We start from the raw sequence: 19,070 nt of genomic DNA, 5'->3' as shown, positions 1-19,070 counted from the left end.
TTCCTGAGTGACATTTGTGGCTCACGTTGGATCTGAGTGCTTACTTCTCTGCCCAGTTGAAACAGCTTAATTCAGATGCGAAAGGGAGTCTCTGATCTTTGACTCAGTTTGTGAAGCCGGTTAAAATAAGAAAGACTGCTTATTTCATTGGGAAGGAAAAACTTGATTATGTGAAGTAGTAAGGAAATGGAGCATATGGTTGTTAATTACATTTTCTGGATTACACAGGATCAACCAGAAAGAGCCTTTTATGTTTGTTTCAGCCCTGTTACTGGAAATCTCAGAAAGATATGGGTTCACCTGTTGTTAGAGCTGGAGGAAGACCTAGAGAGAGTACCTCCTAATCCACCCTTCTTGTGTCCTTGATGAGGAGTCTGAGGCCCTAAGAAGGGAGGGGACTTGCTCAGTGACATACTTTAGTCATGGCAGAGTTGGAACTAGAAGCCAGATTCGGGATCACAGGACCTGTGTTGCAGGTTGTGTCTAGATACGAGTCTTTCCTGCTTGGGGCACCTGACTTGGATTCCTCCTTGTCTAGTACCTCTGACTTTGTTATTTTGAGCACTTGTTAAACCTTTATGACTTCAGTTGCCTATTTTTTTTTCTTTTTGAGACGAAGTCTCACTCTGTCACCCAGGCTGGAGTGCGGTGGTGTGATCTCGGCTCACTGCAACCTCCACCTCCTGGGTTCAAGCAATTCTCCTGCCTCAGCCTCCCAAGTAGCTGGGACTACAGGCGCTTGCCACCATGCCTGGCTACTTTTTTGTATTTTTAGTAGAGACGGTGTTTCACCGTGTTAGCCAGGATGGTCTCGATATCTTGACCTTGTGATCCACCTGCCTCAGCCTCCCAAAGTGCTGGCATTACGGTACCTGGCTTCAGTTGCCTATCTTTAACTTGAACACAATCTTAACTGCCTGAAGGCAAGGGATTATATCAGATAACTCCTAGCAGCTTCCACTGGATGTGAGATTAATGTCAGGTGTTACAGGAATGGTCAGGACATGTAAATGAGTAATGTGTCCAGGTAGAAGATGGTGGGCAGTGGTGGGCTCTGAGATTAACTGGAAAGTATATGCCCCTTCCAAAAGGGATGGCTGCTGCTCTGTGCTAGTGGATCGTTGCTAGGTGGCAGTGTGGGCTCAGTGTTGCCCGATACTCCATCTTCACAAAAGGAAGCCAAAAGTCTGGATTTTTATGTGAAATACGTAATACTCAAATTTACGTATTAAGACACGACTTAAGACAGACATGGGACAGATGAAGGCATATCTGTGGGCTGCATGGGTACTCAGTTTTAGCCTCTGATAGCTGTTTAAATGAAACTCTGCAGCCTGGCTGGTGTTCAGGAAAGAACTTTGGCCTTGGATTCCAGGTCACAGGCCAAATGACTATGGCCCTCACTAACCAGGGGGAGGGAGGTCACTTTCCTTCCCAGGATCCTGGTTTCCCCATCCTGGCCCTGAGTTATCTTGATCATCGAAAGCTACTCTGGAGGTGCCTGCTGGGTCTGGAAAGTGAAACCCCTTCTCTTCCTGATCAGCTGCCCTTTGGGGAGCAGGAAGAGGCAACCCAGATGGGCCTTGCACTGTTCCCTGTAGTGACCCTGACTCCTGTGGCCATTTCTCTTCTTCCTTATGGCCTGGGCCATGCCTGCTGACCCAGTCTGCAATAATCTGCTGCTTGCTTTGCGTGTCTTTTTGGTTTTTCTTCTCCCTCCCTCCCGCCCTTCCTTCCTTCTTTCTTTCTTTTTTTTTTTTTTTTGGGTGAGCCAGTTGGGTGTCGGTGTTTCTTCCTATTAAAATAGGATCTGGGAAGTCCTGCAGTAAATAATACCAGTGACCAACATTTACATGTCAGGCCCTGTGGCAGGTGCTTTACATAACGTACCTCACTTTAATCTTCACAATAACCCTATGAGGTATGTGTTACTATCATGAGGTTTATTAGTGAGATTCACTAATTTACTTGATGGTGGAGCTGCAAATCGAAGCTGGACAACTGTACTCCCTAAATGACCATTGTAACTTGATGTGACCCAGCATTTCCTAAGCTTGTTTGACCGCAGAGTGTGTTTTATCTTGCTTTTTACAGAATACACTTTGTATGTACTCTTTAAATGATTTAGAGCAGTTTGATATTCTGTTAGGTTGTTAGTTGTGGAGCTTATTTCTTTCATCTTTGTCCCTTTCTTTTTTTTTTTTTTTTTGAGACGGAGTCTCACTCTTGTTACCCAGGCTAGAGTGCAATGGCACGATCTCGGCTCACTGCAGCCTCCACATCCTGGGTTCAAGCAATTCTCCTGCCTCAGCCTCCCGAGTGGCTGGGACTACAGGTGTGTGCCACCATGCCCAGCTAATTTTTGTATTTTTAGTAAAGATGGGGTTTCACCATGCTGACCAGGATGGTTTCAATCTCTTGACCTCGTGATCCACCCGCCTTGGTCTCCCAAAGTCCTGGGATTATAGACGTGAGCCACCGTGTCTGACCCATCGTTGTCCCTTTTAAGCAGATAAGGGGCTTTTTTTCTGTCTAGAATTTTCCCTTGCATTGGAGTACTGTGCTCCCTATGTGTTTGCTTATGAAGTCAGCAGGGTTTCAGACTCTGATTTCCTGGTCATACACAACTACTTATTTTGCCATCTCTAAATGGAGTGCATTAGCTCCATGCCACAGAGAGCAAATTAGAGGAACAGGGAGATACATCACAGAGAAGGAGGCTGCTCTGAAAAAAGCTGTCTGCACCTCTTGCCTCAACTCTCCAGCTGTGTGTGGACAGCAGTGTCAGGGACAGTGTGCCAAAGCTTTTGCAGGATGATGCTCTTGTCCTGCAGGTGAGCCTGAGACACTGTCTGAACAGCGATGGACACAAAACAGCCTCTGTCTGGGCTTCCAAAGTGCCTTTTGGTTTCTAATAACTTCCTGTATTCTCATGCTGTCCCAGCCATCCTCACACTGGGTAGAGAAATGAGAGCCTAGCCCTGCCCTGCCTTCTGAAACTGCAGGTGTATCAACAGCACTCATTAGGGGAAGGGACTCTTGAACCAGCCTGATTAGCACCTCTTTCCCATTATTTTTTTCCCCCTTCTATCTGAGGACCTAGGGAGCAAACCAGGTAGCTTTTTGGTTCTTTCATATATAAGCATGAGTTTTAAAATGGAGTTTGTCAAGGGCGGGGTTTGGAAACCAGATGAAAGAACGTTAGGTAGACTGTTTTCCTTATGGCACAGGGAACTGCTGGTTTCTTTGTAGCAACTAAATTTGGAGACAACAGACTTGAGGTAGTGGAAAGAGTCCTGGGCTAGAGACCTGGGTTCTAGTCCTGGTTCTTCCTCTGACTCACTGTGGGGTCCTGGCAAGCAGTGCTGCCTATTCTGGACATCATTTTTCTCAGTTATCTAATGAGGGGCTAGCCTTCATTATCTCTAAGAGTTCCTCAGGCCCGCTGTATTCTTGATGGCATGATTATAACTCTTATTTTGTCAAAGTTTGGTGGGATCTCTAATGCCATGTGGTACAAAGATGGTCACTTACAGGAGGATGAGTTTCTTTGACATTGGTGACTAACTGTGTTGTTTTGACTTGGGGTCTTCCAAGATCAGACAACATTGGCTAAGTTCAGAGTGGTATGGCTATAGACTCGACTTTGGGTCTTTTCTTGCCCATACATACAGGGCAGATGACAGATGACACCCCCATCACTCTCTTCGTCCAGCAAAGCAACCAGTGGCTTGAGGGCCAGGCATGGTTCTCTTGGCTAAGTGCAGCCTGAATATCTGAGTTTATTCACGGGCAGAATAAGCCAGGAGGATCTATCTGAGTGATTGCTGGAGGCAGGCAAGTGGGGCTCCCTCAGCCTTGCTTGGCTCCCTGCCTGCCAGTAGCCCTGCTGGGACCAGGCTGCTGAGGGTTCTTCAGAACACTTACTTAGGCTGGAGTCCTGGGATTGCATTTATGTGTAAGTATCCTCAGGAGTGAGTTCATTTGCTTTGTCATTCATGCTGAGAGTGGGAAAGCAGCACCCCTGTTCCCTCCCAGCCCTGTACCTTCTGTTAGATGACTTCAAATGTAGACTCTTGGGTCTTCGAAAGGACTGTAGACACCGCCATTCATTTAGTGAGATTATTATTGGGCCCTCCTTCCCTCCATTCCTGAATTTCTCTATACTGGTAATGAGTGTATAGTTATGACTTCTTGGCATCTATTGAGATGCCCCGGGCTATTTACCAGTATACTGAACACCCCCAGATTTGGAACAGGCAGACTTGCCCTCCTCAGCAGCTCTTCAGAGAAGTCATGCTTGCCTAGGAGAAAGGAACCTCCTGTCTAGTTGTATCGAACTGATATGTTCTTTCAAAATGGTTTCTGTAATCACTAACTGTTGCCTTGCAGAAAGGGTTTCCATCCTGGGTGAATGTCTTTTTGACTGGTCTCTGCTTCTTAGGGTATCTGTTCTGTATCTTTCCTCTTAATAGCTGTTTAGAGGGTCTAATGAAGCAACTGTCTGGAGACCAATGTTTATTTCAACATGGTTGGAGTTGTTTTTGCTTCAGCTTTCAGAGCCAATAAAGCTGGTTATTAGATTCTGTAATTGCTGCTGTAATTACTCTCTTGGAACCGGCAAAGGCATAATTAAATATGGAGATTCCATGGACTTTTTTTTTTCCCATCTAAAAGCAACCTCTTAAATGTCTATTGGCCTGGGTTAGATTTCAATTGTTAAAGCCATTGTGTTTATAAATGACACTGGGGGTTCTCTGGCAGAAAAGGGATTTCTTTAGACACCTCTTTTTTGAATATTTGATTTAGATTAACAGCTTCTCTTTAACCCAGTACTTGTTTTGTAATCTAACCATCAGGAATTTGGAGAAGTTAAGGCAAGACATTAAGAACCAATATGCTTAATATTTATGAAAACAGTGGGTTGGTTACAAACAGAAGCAAATTTCTGTGATCAAAAATAAGCCTGGGATGGAGGAAGTTTTACTAAGTGTAGTATTATTCAAGAAGAATGGCATTTTACTCATGGAAGCACTCCAATACCTCTGAGCCTTTAATATGCCCTGGTATATATACCTCACCACTGGTGCCGCACATTTGTGAGATACAGGAGATGGTTCAAGTGCTGTAAATATTTGTCTGCATCTGCTTTTGCAGCACAGATGTTGACCCCATATCTATTTTCAAGGTTACTTTACACATGAAGCCTGTTTGGGGGTTTCTGTAGGGAAAATTAATTGTGTAGCCTTTCTCTTTGGAATTCTCAACTAGTTGAGAAACACACACAGCAGATAGATCTAGATTAAAAAAAAAAAAAAAATCAACAGTCGTGGAGAGTTCGCTGCAAGGAGGGAAAGAGGCTGTGTGAACCCTGCAGGCAGGCAAGGGAGTCCTGGGGGCATTCCCTGGGACTGTCCCTCATATTGTTTGCTCAGGACCTATCCCCAGTATGAGAGGGCACACCTCACAGCCAGGTGCTTGATGCAAGTCCCTGTTTTATGGGCCATGAGGAATGCTGCCAGATGATTGTTCTAGCCTGTGTTTCAGTAAGACATCAATTCTCTGGGTCAGAGGTGCACAGGAGATAAAATGTGGGTGCATCCCCCATGAGGAACCCTGGATACAATATATGAAAACCTTGTAAAACAAATGAAATTGAAGGTTCAATTTAGTAGATACTAAGGACTTACTGTATATCATTCATTGTGCTGGATTGCTGATCTGTAAAGATGAATAATATCAGCATTATTTCATTCGGGGTAAGGATGGGCTCTTGCTTTCCTCCCTGGTATATTTGGGTATTTGCTTCCAGATCATATATTGTTTGGGGGATTTTAGATGTGGGGGTGGAAGTCAGAGGAAGTTAGGATTAGCATACAAGGAGTTACTCTCAATGGAAAATGTATTGGAGAAAAAGCAGTTCTAAATCTATGATGTTAATAGGGAAGTAACTTTGGTTTTAAATATAAGAATGTAGCTGACTGTATAAAACCAGTTTCATAAGCATTTTATCAAGCTCCTGCTACACCCGGGACACTGAAAAGCAAGGCAGCTCTGTCAAAGAGTGTTTGCTGTTAAGAGCTGTCTCAGAGTCGCTTGCTGTCATTCTGAGCCCGTGAGGAAGAGCATAGGGCTGGGAGTCACACAGACCACTCCCCTCCTCACTTGGCAGCAGGATGACTTGGCTGAGCTGCATCACCTTTCGAATCCCCAGTCTCCTTGTTCATTTGGGATCTGGGATTTGGGATCTCTGGATAATTAAATGAAATAGGAGTCAGATGGGATCGCCTGTTGCTTTTTCACCGTCACGCAGCAGGCTCTTGGAAGGCCTTGGTGCATCTTTTTTTTTTTTCCCCCTGAAATGGAGTCTTGCTCTGTTGCCCAGGCTGGACTGCAGTGGCATGATCTTGGCTCACTGCAACCTCCACCTCCTGGGCTCCAGCAGTTCTCCTGCCTCAGCCTCCCAAGTAGCTGGGACTACAGGTGTGCACCACCACGCCTGGCTAATTTTTGTATTTTTAGTAGAGATGGGGTTTCACCATGTTGACCAGGCTGATCTCTAACACCTGACCTCAGGTGATCCACCCACCTCGGCCTCCCAAAGTGCTGGGATTACAGGCATGAGCCACCATGCCGGCCTGGAAGGCCTTGGTGAATCTTGAATGGCGGGCAGGGCTGTGGGTGGTGGAGCTGGCTGGAGGGGACTAGAGAAAGGGGTACCTATGGGACATTGGTACTTGATCTTAGAAGGATTCACTTGGTGATTAGAGTATGTCTAGGTTATGGCTTTTGTGGGAAAGCAGCACAGCACCAAGGAAGTCACAGGAAGCAGACCAGTAGCCGCACGCCCTGGGGCACTCACAAGACTTCTCCAGGACCTCTTCCCTCTGACATTACTGATGGCAAAGGCGGTTCTGTAGACCTTATGCTAGGCCTCCCAGGACTTGGACTTGCCGAGAGACTTCTAACGCCTTGCCTCTGCAGGACTTGCTAGGCCATATTAAACCATGTGGCAAACAGAGCTACTGAGAATTTTTCAGCAAAGGAACGGTTGGATTTCATTCCCTCTTCTGTGCTCCCACCATCCGCCTGTCGCTCCCTGCAGGACTGGATGACCCCTCCAGGGCAGTATCCTTCCTTTTTCATTAAGTGGGAGCCATAACATAATGGAAGGGCATGGACTTTGGGGTTCCATGCCTGGTTTAAGTCACTTCTCTGCCAGTTACCTGAGCTGAGTCACATGACATCTCTGAACCTCAGTTTTCTCATCAACTAAAAGGGGTGGTCATTCGAACCTTAAAGGGTCGCTATTTTGAGGCCTTTATGAAGTGAGCCTGACTTAGTACTACCAGAAGGTGAGAGTGAAGGGTCTTGAGGATCCCATGGTGTGACTGCAGGATGAGTTTCTTGAAGTCAGGGGCCATTCCGGCCTATATCAGAATCAAGGAAGATAATGGATTAAGTGGATTTTCAGATTTTAATGAGGCACATTTCATTGTTGTTCAGATGTTTTATGAGTTCTCTTCATGTGTGTATGTATGTATTTTGGTCAGCATTCGTTGGAAAGACTGGCTGGGAGAATTTTTCTGCTGCTTTTAGAGGAACTGTGGACTGCTATACGCATTTTCCCTTGGCAAATGGTCCTTAGGACAGAATTTCATGCCAACAGGGGGTGTGAGTAGAAAGAACATGGGACCTATTCATGTGACGTATGGAGAAACCACAGCCCCATGGGGGAGGGCTTGTGACCTCCAGTCTGCAGGAGCTGGCCATGGTCCAGAACTCCAGGACATGGGAGAATGTGCGTGCTGGGTGCATGTGTGTAAGGCTAGTGCTCCTGACCCAGCGCAGTCCAGCTCAGCCATTTCTTCTGACAGAGTCTGTGCTAAGCCTCCTTCCTGGTTTTTGATGCTCATTGCAGGGGAGTAAAAAATAGCTTCCCTTCTAGGTTCTTTGGCTGGGCTAGCAACTAAATTGATGTAAGACAGATTAACAAGAGAAAAACCATATTTAGTTGCATATGTACATGTGGAAGTCACACAAAATATGAGACTTGAAGAAGAGTCAGATGCTTGAAGCTTAAATAGCATCCTGAGTTACTGAAAAGAATAGGGGCTTGGGCTGGGGGTGGGGACACAAGTCACGGGAGGGTGAGGGGAAGAATTACTGTATGGTGAATAAAGGTTGTGTTATGCAGATAAAAGTCTCTTAGGTAGTAAAAGTTGTCTGGAGCAGCCCTCTTCCTGACACAGATAATTTTAGTAATGTAGCTTTCCTTCCTAGATGTACTTTTTTTTTTTTTTTTAAACGAAAGGACAGCTTTTTGAGCTACCAGTTTCCCAGAATAACCAGCTCAAAATATTCCAAAGAAGTATATTTTGGGGGTTTGGTGGTGGTATATTCTCATTTCCTATGGTCATATTTTGGGGTGGTGTGTTCTGAGCCCCAACATCATCTAAGATGTATGCTAAAGATACTTTTCAGTGTGAAGAGTGGAACTGAGACCGTGAAGGGAAGGAAATCTGGGTTTCAAGTTGGGAGATGTGGTTTTGGTGCCAGTTTTTCTACATGTTCACCTTGGTCAAATTGCTTGCCTTGACTACTGGACCTTCCCAGGAGATGATCTCTACACATGGTCTCCACGTGCTAGGAGGCTAAGGCAGATGATGTCACTGACTTGACCAAATGGTCAGACTCTAGGTTTGGCCATGGCAGGGAGTCGTGTCTGTCTTTTTAGTTTAGTTGTGTTTTCGATGATGGAGAACGCTATCATAGCCATCTTCAGGCATGGGGCTTTTTGCTTGTGAATACATTTCCAGAAGGAAACCACTGAGTCAGAGGGTAAGAACATCAGGATGATTGTTGCTGTGTTGCCGTGTTACTTTTCGGAAGCATTTTAACAGTTTACAGAGTTGTTGGCTATGAGTGAAATAGCATTTTTAATCCAAACTGATCTAGTATTTGGTATGGTCATTATATTTATTATTTCTGTAATGTAGTTGGCATAAAATGGTACTTTAAAGTTGCTTTATAATAATGAGAGCCGCTTTTTTTGAGGGGTATACACACTGATTAATGTGCCAGGTGTTTACACACATGATGTCATTGCTGCTCACACTGACCCCATCTGTGAAGCTAAGTAGCTCATCTGAGCCTGTGAGCTGGGGTTTGACCCCAGAGCGTCTTCTTCCTCGAGTGGCTGTCCCAGCTTTGATTTGTGTGTATGCATGGTTACTGGAGGCAAGCACTGGCCATGTTTTGAGGTATGTGAATTTTAGGTTTTTGTAGAAAATTGAATGTGCTCTCTGTGTAGCATTTATGAACCCTCTGCTATAGTGGAAGCAACAACAGAGGTGCTTCCAGTAGAGTTGGGGAGAAGACTCGGTGAACACTAGGACTCACCCTGTGCCTGGGCTCTCTGAAACCCTGTTTTCTCCCCCATGCAGCGGCCCTCCAGGCACTGAAGCGTAAGAAAAGGTATGAGAAGCAGCTGGCACAGATCGACGGCACATTATCAACCATTGAGTTCCAGCGGGAGGCCCTGGAGAACGCTAACACCAACACCGAGGTGCTCAAGAACATGGGTTATGCCGCCAAGGCCATGAAGGCGGCCCACGACAACATGTACGTGTCCACCTGCCCCTGCGCCACGGGGCACCCAGGCCATGGCCTTGGGCACACAGATCCCTTGACTTACCTATTCAAGCACCGAGTTTGTTTTAATTCTCATTCTTTTTTGGAACTCCTAAAATAGATGATGTGCCTTCGGAAGCAGATCTCATGGGATGCAAAAATATTTTCTGAGTAATTCAGTGTTATTGTGATGAGCATAGTCTCAAGCTGGAAAGGTTCTCTTTAGAAGGTCCTCTTTTCCAGACCTCTGGTTATGAAGGTGGGGAAACTGTGTGACATGGGAGCTTGGATAGAAATGGGATTAGAATCAGTGCCCATGATTTTTCCCTGATGCCGTCGGGGGTCCTGAAATATGTGGTTCATCTGAGAGCTTTGGATCTCTCTGTTCCGGTGTCTGCTTTTGATGGAGTTGTCTGCCTTCTCCGTTGCTCTCCAGCTGTAGCTGTCATATTGACAATGATCTTGCCCTCAACAGTCCTTCCCCTGTATGGCTACTTCTCATGACAGTGGCCTAAGAAACTAGATAACCAAGCTTGTTATGATTGTAACTAAAGGCCAAGGTAAGGAGGCTCCAAATGAAGGCCTCTCTCATGAATAAAATCTGCATTTGGGCCAGGCGTGGTGGCTCATGCCTATAATCCCAGCACTTCGGGAGGCTGAGGCAAGCGGATCACCTGAGGTCGGGAGTTCGAGACCAGCCTGACCAACATGGTTGAAACCCCCTGTCTAATAAAAATACAAAAATTAGCCAGGTGTTTTGGCATGTGCCTGTAATCCCAGCTACTGGAGGCTGAGGCAGGAGAATCGTTTGAACCCAGGAGGCGGAAGTTGCAATGAGCTGAGATTGTGCCACTGCACTCCAGCCTGGGTTACAGAACAAGACTCCATCTCAGTTAAAAAAAAATAAATCTGCATTTGTTTTAGTGCTTAGATTTGGCAGCATATATTTGGGGTGCTAGGAGCCTTTTTTGCTTCCTTTTGGGTACTCAGCTGTGCTGTCCAATGGGTAGGGAAAGCATGGAAATGCACCCTATGGGCTTGCCATCTGTTTTGTAAATAAAGTTTTATTATTATTTGAGGCAGGGCCTTGCTGTGTCTTTCTGGGCTGGAGTTCTGTGGCCCAATTTTAGGACTACAGGTGTGTGACATCATGCCTGGGTAATTTTTAAAATTTTCTGTAGGGATGGGGTCTCACTATGTTGCCCAGGCTGGTCTCAAATTCCTGGCCTCAAGTGATCCTCCCTCCCCAGCCTCTCAAAGTTTTAGGATTACAGATGTGAGTCACCATGCCTGGCCTTAAAAGTTTTAGCGAGGGCCGGGCGCGGTGGCTCAAGCCTGTAATCCCAGCACTTTGGGAGGCCGAGGCGGGTGGATCACGAGGTCAAGAGATCGAGACCATCCTGGTCAACATGGTGAAACCCCGTCTCTACTAAAAAAGTACAAAAAATTAGCTGGGCATGGTGGCACGTGCCTGTAACCCCAGCTACTCAGGAGGCTGAGGCAGGAGAATTGCCTGAACCCAGGAGGCGGAGGTTGCGGTGAGCCGAGATCACGCCATTGCACTCCAGCCTGGGTAACATGAGCGAAACTCCGTCTCAAAAAAAAAAAAAAAAAGTTTTAGCGAAATACAATCATGCCCCTTAATTTACATATTGTCTGTGGCAGCTTTTGTGCTATGCAGCAGGGTTGAGTATTTGCAGCAGAGACTGTATGGCCATAAATTCTACAGTATTTACTATCTGGCCCTTTGCAGAAAAAGTGTGATGATCTTGCTCTAGAAATATGAGGTTGCAGGAGAAGTAGCCTTCAGATAAGTGAGGTTTTGTCTGAAGTGGATGTTCACTGGAGCGAGGTGCTTGATTGATGATATATATGCCTCATTTCTGTTTTCTCCTAGAAACCTAGAAGGGAGCTCATTAAATACTGTGCAAATATTGATGTGTATGTGTATATATTGTCTTGAGTAATTATAGGTTTTATGATTGACAGTGTATAGAAGAAAATTCTGCGTATTTGCCTTTCCTTTGGGGCCCTAGAGGATCCATAGGTGGATTGAGTAGATGGAAGGCCTGTCAGGCGGCGTGGCTGTCTTCTGTGATTTGTGCTTTTACTTCCCCCTGTATGGAGTTACTCTTGGGCTTGAAAAAGAGCTGTTGGCCCAGGAGTTAAAACCCTGTGGTCTTAACTGACATGTTTACTAATTTGGACGTAGGACCTTGAGAATGCCACCTGACTTTGCTAAGCCTTATTTCCTTAGGATGTTGGACTGGGTAGTGTCTTAAGGACATTCCTATCCCCTTGAGTCTGTGGTTCTCTATTTTAAAGGGGAGAAGGCAGGCAGTAAATGCTAAGTAACTCCTCAGAGGGAGTAATTGCAGGGCTGTGGCTGGGAAGCTGATGGTGTGGGGCCCAGTTTTTGCTCCTGCCTTGCCTTGCAGGCCCTCTTTACACTGCCTAATAAATTGACACGATACCTATCCATTTCATTTGAAGGGACATCGATAAAGTTGATGAGTTAATGCAGGACATTGCTGACCAGCAAGAACTTGCGGAGGAGATTTCAACAGCAATTTCAAAACCCGTAGGGTTTGGAGAAGAGTTTGACGAGGTGAGTGGTTTGTACGGATTCCATAAGCTTCACAAACAACCCCTGTAGGCTGCCCCTTGATGTGCTTTTAAGACTCTCAGGCAGGGAGTATTTGGACTTGGACAGAGACAGGGCATGGTGTTAACCCTGTCTGGATTCTGCATTGTAAGGGACACTTTTCCTATTTGGGGTAGAAGCTTATGTAGAGTAAAGGAACATTCATCAGGACCCTTCAGCAGGCTTCAGGTCACTAACTAATTTCAACAATTAGCTAGCCTGCACCTTTCCAAGGCAGGCCCTGGCACAGAGCTGGGCAGCAGAGATGACCAGGCCCTGGAGAAGTTCACAGGATTTGCCCTCAGACAGCTCCAGCATGAGGGAAAGGTAAAGCCAAGGAGGGAGCACTTACCCCTGACCCGAGGGATCTGTCTGGATCTTGGGACCTGCCAGTTTCTGCTGTCGCAATTTGGGGTCTTGAATCTCTTAGGTTTTTAAAATACAGTACCAGCCCCCGCTGAAGGCACTTCACTCTGTGCTAGATTTGAGTCTCCTGAAGCCCTGCTCCCCTCTACTGGACCTTTCTTTGTGCTTTCTGACTCCTGCTGTATGGCTGAGAAAACAGCCTGCAGGTCTTACCTTTGGCTCTCAACACCAGGGTTTTCATGTTTTCAGACCGGAGTTTGATGGATGAATCAAGTTCATTTCAAATCAGCAAGCATTCCTGAGCATTCACTCATGTGTCCAGCTCTGAGCCAAAGAAACAGGAAGGCAAAGATACGATCCCCTCCCCCAGATGCTCACAGTCTAGTGCAGGACACCAGAGGTGTACATCAGTGATGTGCAGCAGTGATATGTTCCCCAACAAAAGCTGCTTTAGGATATTTGAATCACAGTGTGTGGAACCTGGAGTTCACCTCCCTGCAGACCTTCTCAGAGGGGTGTGTGTCTCTACTGAGCATTAATTAGGTAGGGGGCATGACCATGGGGTCTGGGATTCCCAGGGAGGGCACTCGCATTGTGTTTCCTTTTACCAGGATGAGCTCATGGCGGAATTAGAAGAACTAGAACAAGAGGAACTAGATAAGAATTTGCTGGAAATCAGTGGACCTGAAACAGTCCCTCTACCAAATGTTCCCTCTATAGCCCTACCATCAAAACCCGGTGAGTGCTTCTAGAGTTACGATACACCCGTGAGGGCACATGGCGGGTGATCTTGGTCGGTTGGCTTTGGTTTGTGTCCTGAGCTTGCCCAAGATTGAGAATTAGATAGGATCCATTGTAATGGCCACAGAGGCCATGCCACCTGCCTTTTTCTGATTTCTCTCTAGAACAGGATTTCTTAATCTTGATGCTATGGACATGGCCAGATAACTCTCTGGGCAGAGAGATGGAGGGTGAGGGCAGGGTTGTCCGGCACACTGTGGATGTTCGGGCCCTGAGTTATGTCAACCAAAAATGTCTTCAGACATGGCCAGATGTCCCTTGGTAGGGGTTGGGAGGATCACCCCCAGTTGAGAGCCTCTTTTCTAGAATGATTTTTTCCTATTTTACTAAAGAAGAGAAAGTTCCAGGCATTGTGAGCAGGTGTGAGAGCTCAAGTGCAGGGCAGCTCTTGCCGATGTCTAGTATCCTGTACTGTGCATGCCTGCAAAAGCCCTGGCCCCAGGAGGCAGCCCCTGGGCAAAGGAAACAGTTTCAACACCTTTAGAGACCTGGCTCTGTAAAACCTTCATTTCCTCCTTCTTCCCTTTCTGCATCCCCTTGCACAGTATTTCACTCCCAGATAGAAGTAATCCACACAGAACTTCTAGAAAAAGTGAGGCAATTTGATGCGGCATGAGAGAGCATCCTGGGGGCGGTGCATGACAGTGTGGTCTCCTCCCTCTCTTGTGTATAAAGAGGAGATGGCCCCCTCAAGTGCAGTCAGCTGCCTGGAGTCTTGTGTAGGCAGAGACCATCCAGCAAGCCTCCTGGAGCTGTGTAGCCATGGGTCAAGCCACTGGAGGTGAAAATGGGGGTTGGCAAGGATTAGATCTCTTGGGGGGTTCTTCCCACTCTCCTCCCACCTTGGAGGCTCTGGGCCCAAGGCCTCGTGGGAATCCCGATGGCCTCTGTGTAGAATTCTTGTTTTGTCTGGCCCTGCTGGAGGCGGAGGGTGGGCACTGCCAAAGTGTGTTGGTTTTCCATAGTTTTATGTGGAAAACCAGAGTTTTATGTGGTAGCTTTTAGGCACCAAGGAGCAGTCTGCCTACAGCCTGGAGAGGAGACTGGCCACAGGGCAGGGCCGTTTGACAGACGCCATGGAGCGCAGGCAGCCCCAGTGTCCAACCAGAACATGTTGAAAGCACCAGCTGTCCTAAACAGCCTTTTCTGTTTTCACATAGCCAAGAAGAAAGAAGAGGAAGACGACGACATGAAGGAATTGGAGAACTGGGCTGGATCCATGTAACAGGTCCAGCGCGGGCTGGGCCCAGACAGACTCTGGTGGCCTGCGCAGCGAGCAGGCGTGTGTGTGTGTGCGGGGCAGGCAGGACGTGGTGCAGGCAGGTTCCATCGCTCTCAACTCACTCCAAAGCAGTAGGGCTGCATTGCTGCTCACTCTCTGCATAGCATGGTCTGCACCTGGTGGGATGGGCGGGGGGAGGGGGTGGGCGGGGTGGGAAGTGCCTGCTGTTTATAATGTTGAATTTCTGTAAAATAAACTGTATTTGCAAATCCAACATTAAGCTTCTGGACTACGCTGACTCCACTGCTGAATCCTCAATGGAAAGGGTCTACCGATTACAGTTGAAATGACCTGAAATGTAGCCTCTGTCCTTGTAAGTCAGTTGACTTGCCGCACATCTCTTTGTATACTTGTATGGTACTGGCAGAAAAGTCATTTTTAAAAAGCCATAGGCTTTTCCTTGCCCTTAGCTGTAATAATGCATCTGATTTTGAGTTCCTCCAGAGTTGTATTTCTGTCCATCACTTGTGTACTGGCCCTGTGTTTGCCACTCTGGCCCACTCCCCACCTCCTTGCTCCCCTGGTCTTTTGGAGTTTGTGACATTGATTTGAAATGGATGGTGTTCTCTTGAGAGCAAGTGAGATTGTTAGAATTAAGTTCCAACTATACAGTTTTCTAACATAGCTATAAGGTCCTTGTTGCTGTTTGTGATAACTGATAGATAACTCATTGGAAACATGTGCATACATTTATATTCAGATGAAATTATGGTTTGCACTGTCTATTAAATATCTCAATTAATTTTCATACTTTGCTGTTGTGTTTAATCTATCATTTGCCTCGGGAGCTGACCCTTTCCAGACCGGCAAGGTGTACAGTGGAGTCCGGAAACATGGAGACTTAACCATGATGTGTGTCAACAGTCTGAACCAAAGAGCAGAGCTTGTCTTACTAGAAGTCTGTTCAAGTTCTAGATTGGCCTTCACTGTGCTTGGAGACTCTCTGGGTCCAGTTCAGGGTGAGTTGGTTCTTGGGCACTCCAGGGTATTCCCTATTTCTTTTCTGCCAGTGTCCACGGGCAGTGCCAGCAGGAGCCTTATCATCCGACAAGGTTCATCGGGAACATTGAAGAAATGGCCTTTCTCATGGGGAGGAAGTGTAGGGCGTGACTGAGAATCTGGGACACAGAGCGCACCCCAGGACTGCTGAGACTCAGCAGATGACTCTGGCCCAGCTTCTTCTCCTCTGTCCCCTTTTCTTTGTTCTTGTATCCCCTTGAGAGTCTGATGAATGCTGTGGACCCTCCAGAAAGGTAGATCTCTACATATTCATTCTTAATTCTGCATGCAAATTTGCACTATTAAGAGGACACCCTTGTCACCCTGTGCTCAATCCTAAACCTTTTAAAGTAAAACCAGCCTGAGTTCACAATGAGACACCATCATTGCTCACGGGGCGCCCTGGGGCAAGTTGCCTCCCCTCCCTGGGGCTCCCATTCTCACCTGGAAAGCAAAGGGATGGGAACAGATCAGTTCTGAGGTCCTGTCTGTGTGGAGTGGCTCATGCCCTGTCCCTCACCCATCATTGGGCCATCCCAGGGCTGCCATACTTAGAACTGGGACTTGAAGACAGTGGCTTGAAAATTCATGACTTGTGTGGAGGTTGGGTCTGGCTAGTCTCAGAAGTTCTTTCACTTCAAGACAAATCTAGTGGCAGTGCTGGCTGCCAGCTTCCACCCACTCAGCCTGCATTGGTGTGGGAGACCCAGTGGACTTCCTTAAGCCCTTCTCATCAGCTGCCACAGGGCTTCTCGCCTTCAGTCTATGTGAGAGGAACTTGCAGACTCAACCTTCCAGCTCTGGCTGACCCGGAAGCCAGGTCCAGGGCAGGGTCTGTGACTCCTCTGATCAATAGCTGCTTATTTCTACTAGGTGTGGGTCTTGTGCCAGGGCCCATGGGGTACAGTGTTAAGTAATCCCCAGCCCCTCTCCTGTTCTCAGGAGGATCTTGGGGCCAGAGAGAGAAGTTATTGAGTCAGGATTCCTTGGCTATAAGCAACAGAAGCCTCAACCCGCTGGTATAAGCAGTGAAGACATTTGCTTATTCATGAAAACTTAGTCAACAGATATTTCTTGAGCACCTATTATGTGCTAAGTACTATTTAAGATGCCAGGAGTACAGGCATCAGAGTCCCTGCCCTCAAGGTGGTTACAGTCTAAAAATCTCAGGACAAGAAGTCTTGGTGGTGGTGGTGGGGTTCTGGGTTTGGAGTAGTGGTTCAACCATATCTTCAAGAGCCAGATTCTTTGCATTCTTCTGCTCCAGCACCGTGGACACATAGAGGCTTCCCACCCCCGCTTTTTTTTTTTTTCGAGATAGGGTCTCACTTTGTCACTCAGGCTTGGATACAGTGCTGTGATCATGGCTTACTGCAACCTCAAACTTCTGGGCTCAAGCAATCCTCTCACCTCAGCCTCCTAAGTAGCTGGCACACTACCCCCAGCTAATTTTTACATTTTCTGTAGAGAGGCAGCCTCACAATGTTGCCCAGGCTGATCTTGGATTCCTGGGCTCAAGTGATGTTCCCACCTCGCTCCTGTTGCCACACCTCGGCCTCCCAAGGTTCTGGGTTTGCAGGAGTGAGCTACCACACCTGGCTGGAGGGCTTGCCTTACCTTGGTTGTGAGATGATCCTTCCTCACACAGCCAGTGTCACCAAGCAGCAGACCCAGCACCCGCCAGCTTTCCCTTCACCTGAGCCCATGTTAGCAGGCCAGGCTTCCCCAGAGTCTTCTCACAACTTGTCCTTTATGCCTCGTGGACCATAACTGTCACATGGCCACTTCTTCCTGCAAGGTAGTCTGGAATGTTTGTATAGGACAAAAGAGACCAATAGGGCTCTCCCATAGGGCTGGGGGTGGAGCCTTCCTTCCCTGAATATATTACTGCCTGCTTACTTGATGCCTGGAGAGAACTGGCTTTCTTTTAGTAAGGAAGTAGGGATAGTTGCTGAGCGGGTGGCACTGACAGTGTCCACCATGGAGGCAGATCATCTGAGGTCAGGAGTTCGAGACCAGCCTGGCTAACATGGTGAAACTGTGTCTCTACTAAAAATACGAAAATTAGCCAGGCATGGTGGCATGCATCTGTAGTCCCAGCTACTCAGGAGGCTGAGGCAGGAGGATCACTTGAGCCCAGGAGGCTGAGGCTGCAGTGTGCCATGATCACAGTGCTGCACTCCAGCCTGGGTGACAGAGCAAGACCTTGTCTCAGAAAAACAAAACAAGTGAACAAAATAAACAAAAAAATTTTTATGGTACTTCCATGCCAGCTCTCATAAAGCTCCTGGTTTGGAAGGAAAATTCCTCTCCCTCCTCAGCTTGGGCGGCTATGTCGGGATACTTGGTTCCCTCATAGCAAGTGTGGGCAGCCACCACGGTGCATACTCATCGCTGTTTCACTTCTCCATTGCTACATGAAACCCCACCCCCTGAAACTTAGCTGTGAAAAGCAACTATTTTATTTTATATTTTGAGACAGAGTCCCACTCTGTCGCCTAGGCTGGAGTGCAGTGGCACAATCTTGGCTCACTGCAACCTCCGCCTCCTGAGTTCAAGTGATTCTCGTGCCTCAGCCTCCAGAGTAGCTGGGATTACAGGTGCATGCCACTGCACCTGGCTAATTTTTGTATTTTAAGTAGAGTCGGGGTTTTACCATGTCTGCTAGGCTGGTCTTGAACTCCTGATCTCAGGTGATCCGCCTGTCTTGACCTCCCAAAGTGTTGGGATTACAGGCGTGAGCCACCACACTCAGCACAACTATGTTATTATGCTCATAGATTCTGTGGTCAGAAATTTGGAAAGGGCCAGTGGGATGATTTACCTCTCCTTTGTGATAACTGGGGCCTCACCTGGGAAGACCTGAACACTAGGATGACCTCAATGGCTGAAGGCTGGAATTATCAGGGGACCTCTCCAGTCAGTGGTGTGCTACGTGTGGCAGCTGATGTGGTTGTTGACTGGAATGTCCCCTGGGGATGTCAGGAACCTGAGACCCCTCCATGTGACTTGGGCTTCTTACAGCATGGAGACTTCAGCATAGCCAGAGCTCAGGGCTCTCGAAGGGATTGTCCCAGCTAACAAGGTGGAAGGTGCACCATCTTTTGTGGCCTAACCTTAGAAGTCATGCAGAATCGCTTAACTGCATTTTATTGGTTATAAGTGAGTTGCAAACCCACCTAGGATTCTAGGGGAGGGGAATTAGACTCCACCTCTTGATGGGGACATGGCTAGTTCTGTTTTTTGTTTTGTTTTGTTTTTGTTTGTTTTGAGACGGAGTTTCACTCTTGTTGCCCAGGCTGGAGTGCAATGGCAGGATCTCGGCTTACAGCAACCTCTACCTCC

At 47.1% G+C, this 19,070-nt stretch overlaps 1 protein-coding gene across 1 annotated transcript in view; it reads left to right on the top strand.

Annotated features, from left to right (window-relative positions):
* The window catches only part of CHMP4B (charged multivesicular body protein 4B), a 42,074-nt gene extending 26,598 nt beyond the window's left edge, over positions 1 to 15,476 (top strand). Inside the window, exons 2-5 of the mRNA XM_017514102.1 lie at positions 9,447 to 9,624; positions 12,127 to 12,241; positions 13,255 to 13,381; positions 14,605 to 15,476. Of these exons, the coding sequence (XP_017369591.1) occupies positions 9,447 to 9,624; positions 12,127 to 12,241; positions 13,255 to 13,381; positions 14,605 to 14,669 (485 nt within the window). The 3' untranslated portion in view covers positions 14,670 to 15,476. The remainder of the gene's footprint in view (positions 1 to 9,446; positions 9,625 to 12,126; positions 12,242 to 13,254; positions 13,382 to 14,604) is intronic.
* The last annotated feature ends 3,594 nt before the right edge of the window (positions 15,477 to 19,070 follow it).

This window comes from Cebus imitator, unplaced genomic scaffold, assembly GCF_001604975.1.
Source record: "Cebus imitator isolate Cc_AM_T3 unplaced genomic scaffold, Cebus_imitator-1.0 Scaffold18, whole genome shotgun sequence".
In the NCBI taxonomy this organism is placed as follows: Eukaryota; Metazoa; Chordata; class Mammalia; order Primates; family Cebidae; genus Cebus; species Cebus imitator.
This window is presented reverse-complemented; position numbering and strand designations above follow the sequence as displayed.